This window comes from Hesperophylax consimilis, chromosome 18 (assembly GCF_061612785.1).
Source record: "Hesperophylax consimilis isolate HC1 chromosome 18, BYU_Hcon_1.0, whole genome shotgun sequence".
Lineage (NCBI taxonomy): Eukaryota > Metazoa > Arthropoda > Insecta > Trichoptera > Limnephilidae > Hesperophylax > Hesperophylax consimilis.
Window position 1 is genome coordinate 27,428,188 of NC_142853.1, and position 26,112 is coordinate 27,454,299.

The following is a 26,112-nucleotide window of genomic DNA, read 5'->3' on the forward strand; positions in this document are numbered from 1 at the left end:
GAAAACACATTATTAAAAACATACTAATGCTTAAAATTAATTTTAATCGCCATGAACATCTAATAAGTCTGAAGTGAATGATTTTTGTTATCTTATAATTTATACTTTTTGACAAGAATTTTAATTGAAGTCGTCATAATACATTTTAATTGCAATTATTTAAAATCATTAGATAGAGAAAATGAAGAGTTTATTTTTCTGAAAAATATTCACGCAGATACGATTAAAAAAATAATTTGATCATTGCATTCAAATCTCTCAACGGTAGAAAAAATAACAAAACTTAATTGTTACAATAAATTTATTCGGATTCACAATTATTTTTAATTAAAATAAATATAAATGTTAATTATCGTTAGCATTCCAAACGTGTCAAAAGTCACGAAAATAGAGTTCTAATCGGTCACGTAGGTATTTTTTAAAATTAATGAATCGATGTTAGAAGAATGTTAGATAACTAATTAATTGTAATTGTTTTATTGACGATAATATCAATTTCAACAAATACAATTTGACTATTAAGTAAATGTTGAAGATAATTTTAACACATTGCAGAAACGACTTATTTTATTATTTTTGTTAGTGGTTCACAGTTTTGATAATATTTTTTATATCATCATAAAATCTAAAAAATCAAATCGATCATCATGTATAAATAACATCGCTAAAAACAATATTTTAGCTATAAACTGTAATGCGTGTATTATTCGTGCAAAAGTTTCATAACCAAAAGACAATGTAAAATAATAAGCACAAAAAAATATATTTAAGTTCGTACGCCAACATGTTTTGATCGATGAACCGTAAAAAACAAAGCTATTTCATGATTTATATTCAGCCCAATTATGCACAGGATATATTGAAATTTCGGATACTGAATTATAGCAAAAAAACATGCGATATTTCCTTGTTTTTCTAGCACAAAGGTAATCGTCTTACCTTGAAGTCGCTTGCGACAGGTATTTTGGCGGGAACGGAATAAATAAAACTATCACATCTGCATCAAAATAGGAACTTGATTCTTATTTTAAACTATGAAATGAACGTCTTTTATTTGACAGGAAGTAAACACGGACTATTAAACCCGATAGAAAGTAAATAGAACCGATAATTTGACGTTTGGTTTACATTTATTTCACCAATCGCTTAGGGGCGCTGCTGTGTCTTCGATTTTCTCCACCAGTAGAGCTAGGGTAATAAAATTAGTCAAAGCGTAGATATCTTAACAAAGCTCTATCTTGTCTTTGAAAAATGACACGTATGTCTGCTGTAACTAGTGCTTATGTTAGGAAACACAGGAAACTGGAAATATATATCTTTGATGTCGACGGTCGTATGTTTTCGCTGGTATTCGGGAAACATCGGAAAAGTCCGGAAGGTTGCCGATAGGGGTGTATCCTGTAGCACCCGGTGGTAAAGCAGTTTCCTTCTGCTCGGGAAATACAGTTTTTTACAAGAATTTGTCGCGAAACGGTCGCGTTGTGTCGATTTCTAAATTTGAAGTGCTGTTTTAGTGTTTTTATTTAATTTTTCCTTTTTCGCTGGATACGTCGCGACTATATTCGACAAGGGAAACAAAATATGGTAATCAAATATAGTTTACAGCAAACTAAAAATAATAATTGCTAATAAAAGTAATATTTTTGTGGTGGTGAAAAGCGGTAGATTTTAGGCTAAGAAGCCCGACGAAGATAATGTATTTGTGACATTTAAACATTTTAATAGAAGCCGAAGCTGAAACTAACACGTTTTATCGACTTTATATGAAAATTCGCTGACTCTATGGCGGTCGACTACGGATTGGCTAAATGCAATGCATTATTAAAAACTAAATAATCACATATTAACAATAATCGAACCCGGTTGGTTTTAAAATTATGTAGCCTTAATTGAGTAACAGAATATTTATATATACATCTACTTATTAATAAACGTATCATTATGATATACATAAAACGAAATTTACACCGAATTCAGGCTCATTAAATTTGGTAAAATAAATCAAAACTATTAATTAATTCGTAACTACGGAACAACACACTTAATGTTTCATATTTAAAATATGTCGAAATTGATATTTATTTAAACATCTTACTTATCCATTCCTAGTCATGAAAAAAATGTAGCATTGACCAATTAAATTGATAAGTTTGTTTATGGATATTATTATCTTTGTTCCCACGATCAAATTTTTGATCTGTACGCACAACAACCTTTAAGGCTTTAGAAAAGTATATATCAATCACGATTCCACACAATGTTTTTGTTAATATATTAACTTATTTCAAAACGCAAATAGATTAGTAAGTCAGTAGAAAGAACGTCAGTCAGTACATTGTCTGATTATATTTATATCGCTGTATTACCGAAGAAACATTATGTAGGGCATCTTCGATTTTCCGTTAAAAACGCACAAAACTATAAGGGTCATTATTTGTACTGAAGTTTCGCTTACTTTTCATAGTGTCGTTTCTCTTAAGAGCTTTATAAAATCGCTTGTCATTTTGGAAACCATCTTGGAAATCCCCTTACAAGTACAAATATTTTTTTTACGTAAAAAAACAAAGTAGAATATATCTTCAATCCTTTGTATTTTATTTGCTAAATTAAAGTTGGAAAATAAAGCGCTTCTTTTATAGATAAATGTAAAATAATAATAAAATAAACGAATTTTATATAAAGGATACAACAATGCTATTTAGAAACATACATAAAACATAAAATTTCTCCGCTACGCTATGCAGTTTAAAGTACAAACATTAATTTTGATTGCGAAGTAATTGCATGCTAGCGGAGTTCGTTGCTAAAAACGTAACAGGTGAAGTAATTTCAGGGAAACATTCGCGCAATGAAAACCAATGTCTCATCTCATATTAACTTCCGAATGCAAAAGAAAATGTTAAGAGTAATATCTACTCTTATCCCCAACCTCCTGCAGGAAAAACCCAACCGAATTTCCGTGAAGTGAAGTGAATAAATTATTAAGGCTGTATTACCAACACCGGAAGGTTCCGCGGGAGAGACAGGTCCGGGTAAAATATTTGTGCAGGTAAGGAGCACTTCTGGTGCATAAATTAATTGAATTCTCTCTACCCCAACAACTTCCCTCCAGCCCCGATCAAATTATCGCTGGCTTTTTCAGGCCTCCCTTTAGGGCCCGCTTCCGCAAATGAAAAAAAGAGAAATATTGCGGTTGCGTTTAATCAACGTATAAGAATGGCTGTAGATTCTTTGGGGTATTAAAAAATTGTTACATGCAAACGAAAAATGATATTTCCCTTGTTACATTTGAAATTTCATTATGTAAGCCACACGCTTGTACATTAATTGTACATGGTATATAAGATTCAGTAGTCGGTTACGTATTTACTTAAGAAAGAGGTTCTTGTTTATATAGCCTCGATGTTCTCGGTCTTTCTCTACTATTCACAACAAAAGGTCTCTCTTATTCTTCCTCTTTGTCTTTCTACGACTGTATTTCTTTATATGTATTTTTAGAAACCATCTTTCATCCTTGATCCACCTTCTTATTCTATTCCAATATCAACAGGGCTTAATTATTTGAAGTTTATTATAGTATTAAAAACACCGATGTTTAAATGTAACGTGATATAGTCGGAAAAACGGATCGAATTTTGGAAATTATCAGTAAACTCAAAGAATTGCGCTCCGGTTGTCATGGATAAAATCGGCTGAATTATTATCTTCCCTAGTATTATTTATTTGGAGGCTTTTACGCCTAAGTAACCAGGTAAATACTAATTTATAATGCGGCTTAAAGATGGTACTTTTTTTAACGGATGTGATTATACATATATAAATTTATTAGAGCATTGACGTAACATATTTATCACAGTTGTAAAAATAAACATTTGATATGTTGCCGCAGTGCTCGCAGAATCACCAATTTGCCGTAAAATTTTTAATATTCACCTTAACTCTGAAATAACTTTCAATGGATGGTTTTAAATTATACGTGTGTATTTGTTTACACTTTCAAGAGTAAGTTGGTGAGGACCGAATGTTTTTCAAGTATCTCTGCCTACTCCTGCGGAGAAATGTGGCGGTGGTTAGATAGTTACAAAGTTTTATTCGATAAATAACTCAATTTAACAACTCTTTCTATCAAAGAAACACAGAAGAAGTATTTTTTAAATTTTATTAGTGTCAAAACCTAAATGTTTTTCAAACGTCAAATAAGATTCGAAGTTTAAAATTTTCTATTCATTGAAAAAACCAAGGTCAAAATTTGAATCGATTTCTCCTAGAATCGCCCTACTTTTCCCACCCGCTATTCGCAGTACGCCGAGCGATGGTGTTTCTTACCCACGGAAGCCTCATTTGTAAGAATTAAGGGATGAAGGGGCAGGAGGCTGTGTGCCACAGGACTATAGGGGAGGAATTGGGACCTTGAAATCACTACTCGCACCAGGGCATAGTATCAGCTGACTCACAGCATAAATTGAATATATGGCGTGTTGTTGAGAAATCTTTATTATAGCAGATGTAAGTTGGATTTATCTTTTCCTCGAGTAGGGAACGGAGTGAATGTAATTGGACTTGGGTTTTTCGCATTCCATTTTCTCTGGGACGAAAAGTCAATTAATTGTATTAGATTTTATTCAAATAACAATTTTTTTGCACTATATATTCAATTGCATTGTGTAATTTTGGAATCAGAATGTGGCTTTGAAAACAAGAAGATTTATTCGAAATTTTAGGAAGATATTGTGTAAGATATAAATAATAATTTCTTAGTCCGTATTTTTTAGTAAGGTCAAAAATATTTAAATGCAGGTTTGTTTTATTCAAAATATCTGGTAAACCTGAAAATCATAAAGAATTTTTCTGTAAGGTTCATAAAAGGTGTAACGTAAAACATATATTATGTCTACAATAAATAAATCTGTTTAACGAAATCTTTAAATGCGTAATGCCTATTAAAAATAATGAGTATCGTTGGCATGAAATTTCGCAAACATTTTTATTACATATCCGTAGAGAGAAATCCTCCTTTATGAACAGCTTCCCTTGATATTGAATTCTCTCAAAGGGAGCCGGGGTCATTAATAAATTAAACATTATTGTGTAAAAGGGAATAGGTTAGTCATAATTATTATTCACAGCAGTACCTAACAGGTCATGTATATCAAAACCATTCGTTGTGTAAACTATTATTAGTCACAACAGTACCTACCCGGCCATGTATATCAAAACCATTCGTTGTGTAAACTATTATTAGTCACAACAGTACCTACCCGGCCATGTATATCAAAACCATTATGTTTGTAAATTATTTTTATTAACAGCAGGACCTACCCGGCCATGTATATCAAAACCATTATGTTTGTAAATTATTATTATTAACAGCAGGACCTACCCGGCCACGTATATCAAAATCATTCATTGTGTAAATTATTATTACCCAATAATTTTTACAACGCCATTTGGTAAAGAATATCTGTAATTCTTAATAATATATTAAAAGGCGACCACTAAACAATAAACTTTTTATAATACTTGCCTTATTTCTAATATAAAACCGATTGAAAGGTTTGCAACTTATAAATAAATAGTAACAATCACCTCAGTAAAATGGTACTTAATAAGTAAAAACTCAAATTGTAATATTTAATCATTGAAGATAATATTAGCGATTCATAAAAGAAAATTTGAAACAGAAAAATCTAAGAATTTAACCCAGAACATCAGCCTTGCCGGGGCTTTGATCTACCACTGAGCTAATTCGATACTATTCTCTTTGGTCATATTTAACTGTATCAAACTTCGACTAAGAACTACCAAAAAAATCTTCATTTCATTAACGCATATTTTTGCTGGCTGCTATCTTTATAGGCTATTAGCTCTGTATTAGAGCAAGGCACCGAAAGTGAATTTATTTCACATTTTTTTATTTTAAATTTGCGTTTAAGAGTCGCTAGTATTGTCTTTAATGATTACAAATATACATAGTTATATATCGTAAACTGCGGATCGATAATTTGCGTTTTTAACCACTGTACTACAGAATATATTACCGTACATCCTCTCCTTAGAGCTTTTTATCACTTGTTCCGCCCTATATATTATAAGAAGCATGCAGAATGAATAATTTATCATTAGAGAACATCTCTCGTTATTTATTGCAGGTATATTCGCTATTTTCATACTCCGAATAAACAACATTCGAAAGAACACGCATTAATCATGCCGCCATCAAAACACCGAGCCCGTGATATGGGAAGGATTAATTGGGGAGTAGTTTAGCATGCCCGAGGGTCAGAGGGTCGAAATTTTGCGAACTTTCCTGTTCATTTTCACTTGATGTCCCTGGAAAAATAACACATTTTTGCTGACACATTACATTATTCTGACAATTTTTTTTGGCTCTCAATGTAATAAATGCAAATGTCTTAAAGATTTCCAATTAAAATTTCCCTTCGAATAATTATAATTTGTGTTTATGGGTAGTGTTTTAGACGTCGGTAAATTAACGCGAAAAACTGTTGGTAATTGTGAGTTGTAGGTCGAAACTTCGTATCAAAAAAGCTTTTGTAAAAATGTTAGTCCACTCTCAAAATTAAAGCTTTTCGTTTATCGTCCCAAGATAAAAATCTCAGATATTTTACTCACAAAAAACAATAACAAAAACACTTTGTAAAAAAGTCTTCTATTTTATTCACAGTTGAAATGAAAATTTCTAAATTGCTAGTCCTCTTTTGCGTTATGTTGCGACTAACGTTTCTTTCCTTTTGCAACTTTTCTGCATTCTTTTCTTGGTGTGGATACGATTTATAAGGGATGGGTTGAGATTTGCTATTTTTGGAAGGAGTTTCAGACACGCGAGCGAATGATTGAACTTCAATATAAATGAGAATGTATGTGGAATGATTGTTAAAGTTTTAATTTTAAAATTAACTTCAATCTTTTGTATGTGTATGTAAACAACTAGAAAAAAATTATCAATAACTAATTATGGATGAATTATTTAATTTAATTATTGAATACAATATTAGCGATTTCTAAACGAAAATCTGAAACAGAAAATCAGAAAAGGATACGGTAACATCTAAGACTCGAACTCAGGACTCTTGCCTTGCCGGGGCACCGCTCTACCACTGAGCTAATGGGACCCTATCCCCTTCGGTCATTTTTAACTGTATCATACTTCGAATAAGAACTACCAACATTGTTTTCATTTTATCACCGCACATTTTTACTGGCAACAATCTTTATGTATGATCGCAAGATTCAACCCGAACTAAATGCAATCAATCATTTTTTCACCGCACATTTTTACTTGGCAATTATCTTTATGTATGAACTATCTTTCTGTATGAACTATCTTTATGTATGAACTATTTTTATGTATGAACTATCTTTATGTATGACCCGGCAAGGCAAGGGTCCTAAGTTCGAGTCCTAGATGTGACCGTATCCTTTTCTGATTTTCTGTTTCAGATTTTCGTTTAGAAATCGCTAATTTTGTCTTCAATAATTAAATATTACAATTTCAGGTTTTACTCAATAAAGTTATTCCAAAAAATAAATATATTATTTAATTTCAACCAACACGAGTGGAAAAGATTATAAAATGAAGTCAATTTTACCGAGCAACCGTTTTTGGCTAAAGGCTGTCACATGAAACCGTACAAATTTTACAAATATCAATGGTTTTAGGGCGAGCGCCTGAATACAGGCAATCATCTCAACATATTACAATGTCCGTATAAATGAAACTTGTGAGGTTAGTGAGGTGGTGAAAACAAAACTAACTAAATAAATGCCACATCGTTTTCCAGTTGGGTAGGCAGATAGGATTAGACTACATAAAATTGTCTTGGCATACACTTTTGACGTGTGATATTCTCTCATTAGAAATTATTCCGAAATATACTATATGATAACAATTTCCATATGAATAATTTATTTTATTTCTACAAGATATACATTTCAATGTAAAAAGGCTTTAATGGGGGATTGAGTGGCTCCCACAAAGTGAAAACGCCTTGTCATACATTACATTTACATTTAAGTAATAATGTTGTATGTATGATCGATATAAGGATAGAATTTGGGCGAAGGTCGGCACACCTTAGGATTAGAAGCTATCTGCAATAATTTAGTTAACTGTGATTTTTTTTTGGTTACAATTATTGTATTTTTTACCATAGTAGGGCAATTCATGATTTCGTTTTTTCGTTTTTTCGTTTTCTGTTATTATTGTAGCGGTAGCTACTAGAATGTTCTGGAACGTTGATATATGCAACCCGCATCGCATTATAACCAGAGATGTGCAAAATGGGTACCCAAAACCATTTGAAATGCAAAATGGAAATGGGTCAAAACTTTTCCATTTGAAAATGCAAAATGCAAAATGGTTTTTAGAAAAGCATTTCAAATGCAAAATGCAAAATACCTATTTTCAAAATGCATTGAAAATGCAAAATGGTTTCTCAGGTCAAACAATTAAAATAGGTAATTATAGAATTTTTAAACAATTTTGTCATTTAATAATGGAAATCAATGTAGAACAAACATATTACACGATGGTAAATCCAAAAACACCACGACTACAGATTATGAAACCACAAAAAATTTGCGCGGGACTAATGTTGCCAACGTAAAAACATAGAAATCTTACATTTAATATTACAGCGTCATGGCCCCATGTTCAGTATTTGAATCAGTATTTTTTGTAATGGTATCACTCAATTGCCAGGGCTCCTACCAGGGAGCAACTTGACAAATGAAAATTATCTCTCATAGCGTGGTTGAGGACCGACTGATATTTGGGGCTTATGAAAAAAGATGAGTAGAGATAGTAGGAAGAATGTTGAAAAAAAGCATTTAAAATGGAAAATGCATTGAGAAAAGCATTTAAAATGCAAAATGCAAAATGGTTTTTAGAAAAGCATTTAAAATGCAAAATGGAAAATACCCATTTTGCATTTTGCATTTCCATTTGAAATGGATTTATTTGAAATAAAGCACATCTCTGATTATAACCTACTAGTGAAACAACGAATGTAGTGCGTATCTACCTCCTCGTGACTGCCGGAATAATATCAAACGCATTTGCTCTATACAGGGTGTATCGGCACGTACCCGACAAACTTTAACCAGCTATTCCTTAGCACATTTGGAATAAAAAATGTTATGGGCACTTTGCTGTCCGGTAACATTTTTTTAATAAAAAATGTATTATTCATATTTTCACCACATGTCACCAATGTTTTATCCGTTGTCAAAGTTTGAAAACCCGTCTGGCAATATTTTGTTCGAGTTTCGTTGAATAATGTACGTACGTACCTACGTTGGCGCGTTTTTACACTCACAACGAAATGGCACGACACCATTCGTCTCATTTTTAACTATTTTTATTTAGTGTGTACGAAAGAGCGAGGACACTTTATGACACACTTGCTAATAACAGCTGTTGAACACGAGAAACATTGCAAATGACTGTGACGGAGTGTGGATTTTTTTATTTATTTTTTGTTTTTAATGGAAAAAAAATATTACCGGACAGCAAAGCGCCCATAACATTTTTTACTCCAAATGTGCTGAGGAAAAGCTGGTTAAAGTTTGTCGGGTACTTGCCGATACACCCTGTATAAAGCCGCGCCGTTGAGGTACCTAAGTCAGTTAGTCAAAATGTTTACTTTTACTACCAAAATAATATGTGAGCCACAAAACTTCAAAGCATCAATTTATGGGTAATCGATTCTCCCCAAAAACATTCCGACATTATTTCTAGATATTAGCGTTATCGTCAAAGTTATGCATTTTTTTCTATCAGAAATTAATATAAAATCCCCTGATAAATTAATGATTGAGTATTTTATGCAAAAAAAGAATTATCACGTAACAATGAATATTTATACCATAACCTTACTTAATCTAGTCTAACCTAAACTATCCCACGAGTACCAATAGACTTTAAATATGAATATCGTGATATGCATATAATTTTTAAAAAATGTATCTAATTAAGATTCCTGTAATCGTTAGTCTTTACTTTATATATCAAAATGAAAGTTTATTTGTTTATCCCCATAGACTCAAAACTACTGGAGCAATTTCGCTTATAATTTCAATTTTTTTTTCATATTAGTGTCAGTAGTGTTTAGAGAGTGGTGTGAATCGTAGATGAAGTCGGAGACGCCCGAGGAAGACTTAAAGCATTACCTCTGCATTAGAATGAGATATGAAGTCGAATTAAAGACTAAATAATGAAATTTTTTGACGATAAACCATATAGTGTACAGGTTACATGATAAATCAACAGATCGAAAATTCAACACACCTTTTAAAAGTGATATAAAGTCATTTGAAACGATGAAAAATAAATAAATTTTTACCTAACCTAACCTAATTAACCCAGTTAATAAAATTTTTGTTTCATTACTTTCTATAACATTTTAAAGATGTGATGAATTATCGTTTTGATGATTTATCCGGTCACCAGTGTACAGTAGTGAACGATAGGAAAGTCGGGACGTCCGATGAAGGCTTAACACATTATCTCTGCACTGAAATGAGATTTAGGGGTCGAATTAAAGCAGACATAATGAAATTTTTTAATAGTAACGGTGTGGATACAAGTAACAAGTGACACAGTACAAGTAACAAGTGATAACAAGTAAAAAAAATACCAATAATACTAAAAATACAATTATAGTATTTCCACTTTCAAAATTTACCCAGTACACTAGAATTCATAACCTCTAAACTTAACCCTAAACCATTCATAAGTAGACGTCGGGTACACGTCAGTTACAACAAATAAATTTGTGCTCAGATTTTTTTAGCCTTTAACATTTTACTGTCGTCATTATTCAAAATTCAAATTATATTTACGTGACTGACTACTTAAAGTATTGTAAGCAAATAACTGTCAAAAATACTCTAGTGGTAAATAGTTTCTTTAATATTTACGCGTTTGAATGAATCATTTCCGTTGTTTACAAGAAATAAAGCAGTTTTAGGAGTTTAGGAATGAAAGAAGGAAAACAACACGAACCGTACGTTCACCTAATTCGTTACTAGAATTGGCCAATCGCGGAATTTGTGTTTTATGAAACTTTTTCATTAATAATAATAGAAATACTAAGTAAGGAAGTCATTAGTCTGTCGACTAAATTCAAATGCCAGATATCACTTCGCTATGAATAAATAATCAACTATATTCGATACGATAAAAAGTATTTTTTGTTGTGTTGAAAATATTATTAAAATATCAGTTATGATCACGGAAGTAAGAACCTCGTTATGAGTTTTGTCATGATGCCACTATGGGTTATAAGTTAGCTGTTTTGTTCGTACAAACTGGTCTCCAACTCGTCTTGGAAGGAGTTTATAAATAATGGTTCGCTTAGATTAATCAGGGATTTATTAATACTCCGCGTAATATAATGGTGACTCGATAGTCCACCTAACTAGAAGCTGGCTAGTTGGAATCTGAAAAAGTTTCTCTGGGAGCCTTCCCACTGGCTCTGGCGACTACTGGCCACTGGCTCCATCTTGCGGACTTCCACGCAAGCTCTATGCACTGCCCTCTGTGCGTGCATCTATGAAGCTCTTACTTCCCAACATTAATCGACATTTTTAATTACAGGTATTTTGGCTATAAAAATCACATGGACATCAGTTAAGCGGTATTTTACTTGGTAAATTTAGTATCTACCTTATCTGATTAATGTATTAAAAAAATGTACAAGCTTTAAATATAATCGTTATCAATTTCAGACAAGCGATACATACATAATTGGTAATATACATTTTAAAAGACGGTTGTTTTTATTATTTTAGTATTTTCAATTTGATTCTGTAGAAACAAAAAGATTAATTTCTATCTCGGCAAGACAAATTTCATTCCGTGATTTTTTCACTAGATCAATCATAAAATAGAGCAATGGACGGAAAATTAAAACATAGACCCCAAGAACAAAATAGTCCAATGTCCTCCAAAGTAGCTAGCGATGAGTCCATTATCGCATAACAATACTGCGTCAGATGAAAAAGATTCACAGAAATTAGTGTAGTGATTTTTCATAATTATTTTCTACGTTCAAAACAGAAGATAGAACTACTAATAATTTAACATAGTTCAAAATTGAAGCATATCTTTTTTGATACTTGTACATGAATAATATCTTACATACAGGATGCAGCAAAACAGACAGAGTAGTTTTGAAGGGCCCGTAAATCCCGTTTAGTGGGGGTAGGAACTTGGGAAGGGTCTCATTGTGTCGGGAGGGTCGTGACGTTTTCAGTCGTTACCATGTATTGGTCTTTCTTCCGGAAAACACCGGGGCTTCGCCGTCCGCATGTTTCTTAAAAATGGCCGTTCTTTCGTCCGCCACTCAGCGAGCCTTCCGGCTGCAATTTGCGACTTCTTTCTGTGGGGCTACCCGAAGGATTTTTTTTTCAAACATCGGCCTCACACCTTGGAGAACTCAAGGATTGAATTCGGGTTAGCGGTATAAAAACGAGTGTGTTTGAAATTTATGAAATTGACGAAATTTATGAAATTTTGCCGACAAGACCTTCAAAACAGGAGGAAGGTCAATATGAGATTTTGAAAAACAATTCCCACCCCATACAGCAGAATTTTGATAGTTTTTGATACAGTTTTGCACACTAGTCGTTCAAAATACAAGGAAAATTTCTGTATAAATCTGTATTCGAAAACATCTAAACCCCGAGAAACGTTGGGGAACGTTGGTAGTCAAACTATAAAAGCGATTGTTGTGCGATCAGGTACCAAGTGAACCAAAAGGCAAAGAGGCCGCATTACAAAACATATTAATCAATATAATTCATATGGCTAGATATATTATATATTATACTATATTATAGCCAGATACTAGGATGAAACCAGGAGCACAAGTCCTCGAAGAGGTCACTGTACATTTGTTATTGTGAAAGTGATGTTCTTAGGCAAACTTGTACCTTGATTTAAACGGTTTGGACTACTTCCACAAGTTGTGTTGGAAGCTCCAATGGCTGCGTACTGTGTCGTGTTGAGCGGATTAAAATAATATTTCCCCTGATATAATGGGGATATAAATAAGATATAACGGTCCTAGGGCCGCCACCGGCAGATCCCAGTCTGGACCGGAGTCGTTAAAGAAACACACAACCCTTCTCCCTTCTCTCTTTATGCGTTCCGGTGAGTTACGAAAACAAACATTTATTTCGTCATAATAAAGGTTTAGGGGAAATCTCAAATGTGCTTTAAATAAATAGTGAACTTTGTATTATGTAACACTCTCTTTCGAGTTTTATTATTCGGTGGAACGAGCGTCTAGAGGCCGAAGCTCTTTATGATGTTTTTCTTACATTATAGAAGCTGAAGTTCCCGGCATTACCCGGGATTACATGGAGTTATTCGAAATAAGCTGTTTAAAATAATTTTAACAGAACTTATGCAAAAAAATTATAGAGCACCAACATTCTACATTAAGGGGTGGTACAAGGGGATGGGGGTTTTCTGTCAAAATATTATGTAGATAGTGACCTTTCTTTGTTTTAAAAGTCTAGTTTTCAGAAATTTCATCAATCTCGGAATAAAACGGTAGATTCGTAGATAAAGCTCATATACACTTTTTATATAAACATAGAAGAAGAAAAGATCGAGTTTGATTCTTGACTCTGGCCGATACTTCAGAGGTTCAAATCCGACCAGAGTAAATATAAGATGTTATAATTCTAATTAGATTCTTAATAATTACAAATATACCCGTTTTATCCAAGGGTGTAAATATTTACCATCTTACTATTAGTTCTTACACGCCCATTCAACGTTGGTGTGGTAAAGCCGGCCTTGAGCCAGGTTTAAGACCGTTTTAACCAAACAAATGCCATGGTAATAAGTCATGTTTTTCACATTCATCAGGCTGTTAGACCGTAGTAGGGTTCAGCGCTCATTTTCAACATTGCTTAAAAAGGTTTAAGGTGTGTTTAATGACCAGATCTGATAGGCAGGTACTTTTCACTCCTTTTCTACTTCTTCTACTCCCCCACTTTATAAAATTTCTCAAAACAGGGTTACCATAGAGTTCCACTGGCTTTTATACAGGTAAAACTCTTGACATCGATACAAAAATATTTCTAACTATTCGAAAATTCCACAAAAGACAATATATAATTACTCTGATTTTGTCGCAGTTATTAAACTGTTCATTTTTATATTTGTTCTTACACAGCTAAAACGTAAAAGTGCATTCTTTCAGACTAACTAAAATTATTTGAACACTTTTTTTGTTGTTTGTTTTTGGGGTGTTATGGCGTGTTGCGCTAACTCCTTCTTTAGCCGACGTTTCGGACAGCGTTGCAGTGTCTATCATCAGGGCAGATCCGGTAGATCCGAAGATGTTCTTCGGATCTACACATCTTCGGATCTACCGGATCTGCCCTGATGATGGACACTGCAACGCTGTCCGAAACGTCGGCTAAAGAAGGAGTTAGCGCAACACGCCATAACACCCCAAAAACAAACAACAAAAATGCTTTTGGCCGTGAGAATCTAAAAACTTACCTTATTTGAACACCTTCAAAAAGTAAATCCATTTCTACAGTTAAAATAAATAAATCCTTTGAGTATGTGGAACGAGTTACCGGCATCTGTTTTTCCTCCTTCATATAATCCCAGCCACTTAAAGACCCGCATTAAAATAATTCTTCCTTCAGACTCTACCTTAACCCGACTAACAACGCTGCGTATCCGGATGGTGACATAGCTCCCCTACCTTTACACTGTACGGACAGGTCGCTTCTGTGAGATGCCACATAAAAACAGAAAAAATATGGTTGTAAATGGTTCAGTAAAGAAAAATTTTCAAATATCAAATCGTATTGTTTATTCGGACTTCTTATGGTACCTACCTGTCTAAACAAGAATGTTTGAAAAAAGAATTGTCATTGAATTTTTTTAAACAATTTCTTTCATAAAATAATTAGTTAAAACCCCACATGTCGAAACCATTAGCCTTATGTTGGCTTGCTAATTAGGGCAACTAAGAGGACTCAAAATATGCCTCGTAATTACTGGGTAATATCTCTGGAGAGATTATAATGTACTTTAACATAAACATCACTGGGATTTCACAAATGAAACAATATTAACTTGCAGCACACATTTGCGGAAAGCAAATCTTCCTTTATTCGGTGTAATTGAAGAGATTTTACGTTACATTTTGTAAGAGGAGTCTACAGAGGGCAATTAAAATGACTGGATTATAATACATACTGATTTTGGTTGAAATAAAATAATATAGCACGAATGGGGTATGTGTATTACAGCAATAATTGATGCCAATATAGCTCATTACGCGCACAGATGCATTGCTTGCATACAGTACGATTTAAAGTTTTTTCTCCGCCTCAGAAAGGAAAATCAAAATGAGATTATAATTTTTTTTTTGATAGTAATAAATAGAACACACTGAAACATTTAGAATAATTATAAAAACCATTTGCCATTTCAAATTCTATCAACGCTTGCTTAAAGGCGGATCTCCTGCGATAAAATATTTTTTTTAAAACACTGAACTTTGATCAAAACATTGGACATTGTTCCAAGCATTGATCATTGATCAAAACATTTTAAATTAATCAAAACATTAAACATTGAAAATTGATCAAAAAATTGTAGCCGAAAAGTGTTTTCCGTGACCGATGGAAATTAAAAAAATATTGTGGCCGCGCACCAATATTTTGAAAACATTTTGTCGCAGGACACCTTTACACTTGTCCCCTTTTTGCTAAAACAAGTAGGCCTAAAGTAGAAAATGGCTGTTTTGCAAGGAACTGCTGGAAGTGTTTACTAAATTCAAATTGTAAGACATATATTAATGGAAAGATCGCTCTTTTCTTTGCTGTACAATGTGTCCGGGGTAAAGTGAGAGACAGTAAAATGTAAAACAAAGCCTTTTTATAGTGAAAGCGTATGATTTCAAAGAATATTGCATTACGTATATGGGGGTTTTCTGACGTCGAAACAAATTTGTACACGGAAAACTTTCTGATGTAACATATTGCTAATTTATTAAGAATCAGTAAAAAATGGGATTGCAAGCCTTTAACGAATAAATTGACAGGTTTCCTAATAAACTTTTAGTAAAACACGAATGTCGAGGTCGGAACACGTGTTGTAAAAAAATTGTAATATTTTGATTAAACTTAATTTCGTCATTGTATATTATTAGGAAAAACGCAAGTGCATAAACACGTTTTCCGAGATATTATGAATGTACTAAAATTTTACTAGGAAACGGCCTGCAATACAGTTTTTAACAGGATTTTAAAATATCAGCAATACTCACTTTTTCTCATTTTTGTTCAGTATTTTATAAATGATCAACTGGTTATTTCGTCGAAAACAGAAACGGGCGTAACTTTTCGTCGTCTACAGCGGCAAACTTTAAAACAATCTGCATTCTGCGACGCTTTTTGTTTGAAATAAAACAATTTTCTCCACAGAAGAACTTGTAACGAGCTTTCACGTGCACTCTTTCAAACCTTCCGAAAGTGCCCTAAAATTCCACCGGTGAACGCTGCAATGTTTTAAAAAATAAACATTCTACGTGTATCCGGGTTGAATGCAGAATATCTTTTGCAGGGAGGCTTGCTAGGACCCGAGATACTGCTGCAATACAATGTACAACATGGTTACGACGGAAAAATAATACAACAGAGCGCTAACAATATTTTTCGAGCACAGACGTACAAGGTGCATTTATAATAATTTCCTTTTTTGTAAAGTACTTTACAGGGCAATACGTCATTTAGGAGAGAAACTAGATAATTAGGTATAAAAGTAGTAGTCTTTATCACTTTCAGATCTGAAATAAAATTTGCAGTGGTAGAACATATTTAATGCTTGATGACAATAAGTAAATTTTTGAATTTTATTTTAATAGTTTAGGAGTTATACCTACTTCATTTGAATGAACATTAGATTTCAGAGGGCATGTTTCACATAAAGTGACTAATCTTACTTTGTATCCAAATACATAACCTTTTATTCAACAACAAAAAAGCTGCATGAAGATTAAACATTGACAATGTTTAATCTTAAACATCAAAATCGGGAGATAAAATTCGGTCGAGATTATAAATCATCCTTCAAAATGTAAAAATGACTACCGCCTGGTAAAAATTCAATAAAAAAAATAGAGCCCGAAGCCAGTTATACCAGCAAATGAAAAAGGAAAACCGCCAATTTTTAGATGGTTAAAAAAAAAAATATAAATCTGTGTATTTTCAACGGTCAGAAAGGGTTAAGTGAAAGATAACATACAATGGAATGACGGAAAGCTTTTGAATTAAATATCAATTGCCGTCTTTTTAATAACACGTTTTTGAACTGTTACATTTCTGAAGTGAACTACCTTTAACTATTTACTCTTTCATACAGTTTACAATTTGCTACATGTTCCTTTGTGATCGGTTACATTGTAATACATCCTTATGCCTATTGTGTCGAGTGTATTCTTAAATAGTGCCAATGAAAAGTACTAACATAGCATGTTCTAATGACAGTGGCTTCGCCATTATTAATTTTATTTATTATAATATTTATAATTGCCATTTTTAGGTTCTTGTACCATTACGAATCATTTAAAGTTTACTTTATGACTCTGATAATTATACAAAACATTTTTATATTTTCATTCATAAATATTAATTTAATAAACCGCACATTCCAACTGGCTGCAACGTCATTATTATGTCATAACGAATAAAAACGAACATATCGTTTTGGCATTGGAAAATGTATTCGTCAACATAAAAATGAAATAAAAATTCCGTTATTATCGTAATATTTTTTCAGAGAATAAAAAAACCGTGAAAATACTCTAATTACACTTAGTTCTGTAGCCTCGGATCTAAAACTCCGACCAATGTAGAGAATTATAAATATTATATTTCAAATTATTCACGTGGTTAACATTTCCAGTCAGTTATTTCAAGACGTGACATGTTTAGTGTGTATATTGTTCGTTCTTGGCATTATAATAAAATATGTTTTCAAACCAAAATCATAATGTGTTAAATTTGTTTGAAAAATTGTTCTCTCGTGAATGAAAACATCCCTTAGTTAAAACATGTACGTGTCAATGTACCTTGCATATCGCTCCCTCTCTTGGGAATACTTGATTGGTCGGTCGATTGCTTCTACCGATGGTTTTATTCTACCGCCTTTATGGGAAGGCTGGACCGACTGCACTGCGTTATACTGGATTATTCATCCATCCCCGAGGGCGCCGCGGTGAAAGCAATAAATTTCTACACGAAAAACCCCATAAACCGACAGCGTTAGTCACTTCGTTTAAGCGGTTGAGATCTGCAAAATATACCTGTACCTGCAATATACTTGTACACTGTACTGTACCTACAGCTTACATCATTAGGAAACATTCTCACTGATTCAATGAGATTAGTACCTAAATTAAATCAATTTTTTAATTTTATTTTATGCAAATTGTAATTAAATGCAGAGTCACAATTCAAATCAATATTAGTATCTTTATTAATGTCCCCTAGAAATTTTTATTGCTCTTAATTTCTGTTAAAAACATTTTACAATGGAAAAATGCATAAAACTGGTTGTTTTCGCAACCGGGATTTGAACACGGGGTGGCGTAAAAAGTTGAATTCAAAATGACATAACATCTCAAGTGTGATTCACTCTAGATAGATAGTATACCCATTGTCACAAGAATGTTTTTTTCGTGGTTTCTATAATATGTTATTGAATTTATTTATTTAAATTGTAATAAAGTTACATTAAATATACATTTTTGGGCATGACAATCTCAAATCATAAGAAGTGCCTTAATTTTGTCATGTGCCTTTTTTCCATGAAATGATGTATTTGTAGGATTAAGTTAATTTAAATGTACAATTTTCTTTATAAGAGTTTTTTATACTAATTTTAAAGTTTTTCTACGCCAATGAACTGGTTCTTGAGCTAGACGTTGGAGTACATATACGACTGTACACAAATAGTGTATCTTAGTAGTTACATTAACAAAATATGAATATGGTTTGAACATGGTTATGGTTTATCAACTTCATTAAGTTGATAAATTTATTTATTTGTTTTCTAGTTGGTGCATCTATTTTTTTATTTCTTCGGGAATACCAATAAAATATTTTATCACTTTGAAAATATGATTATTTTGCCATTTTATGTAGAAAGTAAACCAGTTATCACGTTATATTTATACCTTGCTGATGAATTTAAATTTAATTATTTAAAATGTTAGTAATCGAATTTTTTTTTTTTTTTTTTTTTCTGCCGTTGCTTATCTCACTAAGGAATTCCTGTTTCGAGATGTGCAGCTTTACAATTATATTAAATCAAATAAGTAAATCACATAACACATACACAGATGGATCACATCGAATATGGGGCTCCTAAGATGATTCGTGACGGAAGCCACGATATGGGAAATCCAACAAACTTCACCACTCTCAGCCAGTATGGAATTTTTTTACCAGTTTCTTGAATAGACGAAGAATCTATAGTTTATATAGTATAGTTTTTTTAAATATTTTTACCGATCATATTATAAAACAACAGAGCTTTATAAGAAAAACTCCTTTGTCCAAAGGATGTTCTGGTATTCACCGGCTGATACATTAAAGAATAACCCAATCTAGTGTGGCGTACTTGTTGTGATCTTTTGGCAGCATCAATTTTGCTGAGAATTTTACAGAGAGCCTGTATTATGTACAACTGCCTATATAATAACTGTGACGAATATAAAAAAAACTTATTATATCTTATGCATTATTTTCAAAATTAATTTTTGTGCAACATTGAAAGACTCTAGGGTAGTCTTGTGACATTAACCCCAACGAGTAGTCAAAAGGGTCGGGATCTGAACCAGGTTCAATCATCTGCTGGCAACGTCCTCTGTTATTGCATAAGCAACATCGCTCATAATGATTTAACTTTCTTCAAGCTGATGGTACCTACCTGCCTGAAGAATAAAAATAAATCTGTTCTAAACCGTAGTCCAAATTAGCCACCTAATCAAAGTTAGCTATCTAGTCAAACTTAAGCCTGCTTGCATATTTAAGATGATGAAGCAAAAACAAATTTATACTCGTAGACAAAAATGCAAAACGGTCGAGTATAAAAAGAAATTCGCTACGCTCAGTTAAATATATTCAGGTTTGTAGTGACCCTGTAATGATTTCTTTCTTTAAAAAAGACTTAATTTAACGATTTTTATTATTGTTTTAATATATTTAGTATCATTCAGAAGTGCGATGCATTTTATAAATCACATCTATAAAACTATTAACAAATAAAATATAATATGTTTATATTACCTCACATACGAAATACGACATACGATCTTATTTTTATCTAATATATATGCAGACTTTTGAATACCTAACGACAGTAACGAGAGTGGCAACCTCCGTGGCATGGGTCCCATGGGTCACAAGGTCACAGGTTCAAAACCCGACGAGGGCAAATAAAACCACATTAATTTAAATTAGTTTTTTCAAGAATTTAAATGCAGTGAGTACATTTATACCTCCTTCCAGAGTGGTAGATATGCTGTGGTTCATGACTGTTGTGGTGACAGATCGTAGAATGGCTTTAGCCATGTTACATAAACAGTTCTAAATAGCCTAACATTGACCTAGTTACTTTTCTTCCTCATTCTTCACTTACATACTCCTCCGATTTTTTATTGTTGTTTTTTTTTAAATGTGAAACCGCACAAGAGTCCCAACTGCACCCATTCGTCTGGAGCCCGTGAGACTATGGCGTACCCGATTGGGGTATGTGAGGTTGAAGGTAGCGGGAATAATTTGTCAAATTTAGAAATTTGTGAATAACACAAATTAATCAAAAAAAAATTACTTGCACAAGTCGGGATTCGAACCCGCGACCTCCAGCTTGATAGTCAAGAGCCTTACCACTCGACCACGGATTATTCACTTTTAAAATTACACAATCTTTAATCTTATTGGCATAAGTATACCTTTGTCCCATTGGCACCACCCAATAGGGACTCTTATGCAGAATGACATTCATTAAAAAAAACAAATAGATGTAATAATTATAAATATAATAAATTTTAATATTCTAACTCCTTTTCTTAGAAAAATCGATGACTAATCGATGATATTGCTAATACGTTTGATCACTTGGTTTTAGTAAATATTTTTCCTGTTACCGTCAATAAGTTTCCTCATGATTTATTCATAGCAAACATCACTTTATGTGGAGTTATTTCATTAATGTTTAATTTCTCTTTTTTTAATTTCGGGTAATATTTCACATGTTTTTTCCTCACATTTCGTTTTACGTTAATTCTTATTTGTATCACGTTATTACCCACTTTGTTTTTGAAGAGTTTTATTTAACATTTAATTCGCTACCTGTTTTGAAACATCCGTGTTATTTACTGGCGTTTTTCAAAAGATAACTTAAGATTATGCAAGTACATAAATAATTAGATATTGTTAGGTGGGTGTTGTGGGGGTGGAAGTTTGGATGCGGGAGAGTGGGGTGTCAATATAAGGAAAAAATGTTGAAGGAAATAAGATGAAAATATCTAATTATTTCAACAATTGTATAATTTAAAATTAGTTTAAAACGCTAGTCAAGACCAGGGCCGGTCCTGTGCAGGCGCGATTGGAGAACCAAAGCTGATAATACCCACATCTAATATAGCGCCCTTGATATGTTTACTAGCGCTAGGCTCCGTTTGGCTTAGGGCCGGCCTTGGTGAAGACACAGACATATGACGAAACCGGTGGCGAATTACAAAAATAAGTAACAAAAAGTGTATACATTGTTCAGAAAATGTTACATATCTAGTTAATGTCAAAATAAAAATATTATTACTGTCCTATTCTTCATTATAATTTATAATTTACAGAAGAAGTTATACTGACGTTTTGTACGTAACGATGAAAAAGTAATGTAATGGTAAGTATACATTTGTGAACTTAAACGCGAACCGAGCCACGAATTACGGGGAAAGGAACGAAGCAACTGCAAGCAGCGTTTCGCGCCATTGCTTTGTTCCTTTCCCATAAGTTGAGGTTCAGTTCGGTAGTTCGGCTCGCGTATGTATATGTAGCTTTCTATAGGCTTTATTTAATTATTCGTTTCCCAGCAATACCGTGCCGCACGCCACTCGGCACTTTCCGGAATGAGGGGTGTAGTCTGAAAAATCCGCGCATGTTTATAAATAGAAAGATTAACATAAATATTCAGCGTAACCTGGATTCTAAAAATAAATCCGGTGCATTCAGCCCCTTCTTGCTCCTGAAACGAGCTGTTTGTGTTTGAATTGGTTCCTACCCCTTGCCTGCCAGGTTGCCTAGTGCCTACTGCCGTAGCTTCTAGGGGAGGGTAATCGCACACCGTAGCGAGGGGGTAAAACTCGGTCACGAGGGCAATGACAGCCGGAATTGGTCGATAATATTTTAAACTATTTCTGCCAAAAATACTTGTCACTAACCCCGAAGGTCAAAGTATTCCGTTTTACAATAAAATCCACATAAATAGAATTTTTCTGAACGCATTCGAAAACTAAAAACTTTTTTGAGGTAATGAAAGGTGATGAAATATGCTTTCAAATTGAATTATTAGAAATAAATAAAAAATTTGGGGTATTTAAATTTTTAATGCAAATTACTGATGATGAAATATATAAACATATACGCATTTTATAAGACAAGACAATGCATAACAAACATTGAAGTTACTTCAATTTTTTGGCGTTTTGTTTAAAAATAATTCATAAAAAATTCACGAAGTTTCAAATATATTTTTTTTAAATTGTGGTCAAAACCTGGTTTCATTAAGGTGAACATTTTAACTATCCCGAGTTAAATTCTGGGTTTGAATATAAAGCTTGGAGTTTTTTCTCTCTAACACAGCTTAGATCATGTTTTTGACACAACGATTTTCAGGGAGACACAACGATTTCTATGATGGGTTAAATTATTGAAAAGAATCAGGAAAATTTTCATTTTATTTTGCAATGATAACGTCATTATTTCAATAATTACATTTTCTTAAAAAGCAAACATTCCCCTTTATAAAATGAAAGCAAGTATTAATTCAATAATTTTATGAAGTTTTGCGTGAATTTTTGTTATATTATTGTGACGATGTTTCGGCGTTCTAGGCCATTATAACTGTGGTTAAACCGCATTAAGACGATTTATTTATATGGTTTTATATCCATATCCTATTTTTATTTATCAAATATTAAAAGTGATTAATTAACATTTTTGATAAAACCGATTTACTACGGACGGGTAGTTTCAGAGAATTTGAACAATTCTTAAATTTTCAAGTTCTGTGAAAGATTTTTTCAAGTTCTTTTATTATTTCAGTTCTTTCAAGCAACTAGCCTATAATGATATAATAACATAACTTGAATATGACTTTCACAGAACCCGAAAATGAACACTGAAATTCGATGAATTGTTCAAATTCAGTGAAACAACCCATCCTTAGAAAATCAATTGTTTTATACACCTACCCTTAAATTCAGGTTTCATCCCCTTTAATGATTTCAGGTTTGTCTTCATTGTTTTATAATTACGTGAACACTATTCAAGTCAATATATAACATATATATGAACATTATTGAATGTGTGTTAAATTAAACAAAAAATGGGTTAAATGAACAGAAATTAACACAATCCAATAAATAGACAGTTACGAATATCATTGCAATCCGAAAATGTTGCTTGCGTAATGAAGGAGAACTTAGAGGAATTAAGCCTAAAGCTGTGCATCTCAACTGTGCTACTAACAAATCAATTTTTGACTGATCGTAGCAAAGTCATGGTTTTAGCTGGACCATTTTGCATTTCGTCTGTCGGTAAATTTCTTTTTACGTCCCGTTTCCATTTCAAAATGGTGGCCGTTGTAATGGTTCAGTAAAGATTATTTTTTCAAATGTGAAATCGTCAGGTTAATTTGTTAATTTGGCTTTCTTATTCGCATTTTTTAAATATAATAGTACATTTTTAAACAAGACACACAAGTAGAATAATTTCTCTCAAATTACACCAATTCCTAAGTCATTTTTTGGGATGCTGAGTGGAGGGAATTTTCGAAGAGACCCATGTTGAAGATACTGGTAGAACAAGAAGCATTAGGGAAATCTATCAAACGGACCGCCAGCTCGTTTTCTCGGATAATTTTAAAAAAGAATTGTCATTGATATAGTGCCGATTCTTTGGAAAACTGTGTAATTCCTAATTTAAAAAAAAAATTAACTAAATGATTTCACAGGAAATTTTCGTCATATAAGATATAAAGTATACGTTTTTTGTGACCGAGGTCTATCTCTATATACGGAAACAACTAGTTTTTAACTCAACGAACGATAATGAAAAATTATAATTTTTTATACAAAATTTTCATCACAAAACTATTTTTTCCTACTTAATAAACACAATATTTTGTAAAATTACCAGGTAATCAGACATGTCGAAGAGGTCGACTCAACGCTTGTTCATCACTGTTCAAGAAGGTCGGCCGCAGGCAGAGTTCATTATCATTAAATACATAGTACCAGGAGGCGTGAAGTACACGGAGATAACACACTGGTCTCTCTCTAGTCTGAGTGTACCGGGTACAAACAAACACTCGAGCGTGACCGATAAAGGTTGTCATGTTCGATTGGATGTACCAGGCAACCATAGAAGCGATAAGGTCTTCTGCATTAATCTACCTACTAGTCAATGATGAGATAATTTTTACGTTCTATTAAAAATTTCTATTAAGAAGGTGAAATTAAACACACATTTTCTTTTTGGGACCTATTTTAATAGTTGACTTTTAAAAAAATGGAGTTGTTGGATATGAAAATTATCTAGATAAAAAAGAACATTATTATTACTTATTTTTATTCTATATTTGAAATGTGCCTTCATTATAGTATATGGTTTTCCCTTGCAGGCCATTTTCAAACTCAACACAACTACAATAAATAAGTTCCATGTTATGAAATAATGGAAGTAGCTCTTTGAAGAGCCCATTATAGCAAAACTATTTAAAAAATGTATATAAATTTACCGTGATTTAACTAATATTTTTATAGGTTCAAAAAACAGAATATCAGAATAATACTAATCCAATAATTTTAACATAATTGAAGATCGAAGATTCATCTTTTGTGATATTTAAATAATTAAACAATAAATTATATAAAGAATATTGTGATATTATTGTTGTGTGATCAAGTATCAGGTAAACATAAAGGATTCCGCAATACAAAACAGATTAATTTTTGATTCTACGAGTAACCTAACAAGTAGTAACTAGCCGGATCTTGAGCGACAGGAGTGCAAGCAATTGAAGCGGTCACCGGACGTTTGCCATCAGACACAGTGACAACGCAACCAGGCATTAAAATAATTGTGCATTGCTTATTGGTGAATACATTACCAGGAGTAAATACACCCGAAGGGGTCAAGTAACAGACTTTTGTTATCAGACAAGTAAGTTCCTACGCAACGAGATTACGAAGCATAAAAATAACATAAAGTGCATTATTTCTAATATTTGTGAAAATATTTAATACCGGGAGTTAATAACATTTGAAGAGGTCACGTAATCATTTTTATATGAGCGTCAAACAATCAGCAGTGATTTCCAGGGGTGTCGTCGAGTTCGGATCGCGTCCTGAGTTGCAGGGGCGTATATCGGCGGCCGCGGTCGGGGGGGTGTCGCCGCCCTTGCCCGCCTGCATGAGTGAGGGGGGGCCCAGGGGGGCGGGGGCGCGGCGCTAGGGCGGGATGCCCGGCGGCCGGCGGGGGCTCGTCGCCCCTCAGAACACCTTCCTGGAGAACATCATCCGGCGCTCTTCATCGCAACGTGAGTACCTTTTTATTATTCACAGTTTGTATACATTTATGTATTATGTATATACACCACTGAAGAGATGATTCATAGAAGTGTGATCTGTACTGATGAAACCACTGGGTTATTCTGAAAGTTTGTCAGTAAGTTACTTTAAGTGATCTGTGTTCTTCTTCAGATTCACGATTTATTTAGAAACTAGCTGACGTGTTCCCAGCGTTGCTGGGGATTATCCT

At 33.1% G+C, this 26,112-nt stretch overlaps 1 protein-coding gene across 1 annotated transcript in view; it reads left to right on the forward strand.

Moving 5' to 3' along the window:
- Nucleotides 1-1,475: 1,475 nt before the first annotated feature.
- The window catches only part of eag (potassium voltage-gated channel protein ether a go-go), a 356,292-nt gene continuing 331,655 nt past the window's right edge, over nucleotides 1,476-26,112 (forward strand). Inside the window, exons 1-2 of the mRNA XM_089642780.1 lie at nucleotides 1,476-1,584; nucleotides 24,974-25,891. Coding sequence (XP_089498906.1) covers nucleotides 25,813-25,891 — 79 coding nt within the window. The 5' untranslated portion in view covers nucleotides 1,476-1,584; nucleotides 24,974-25,812. The remainder of the gene's footprint in view (nucleotides 1,585-24,973; nucleotides 25,892-26,112) is intronic.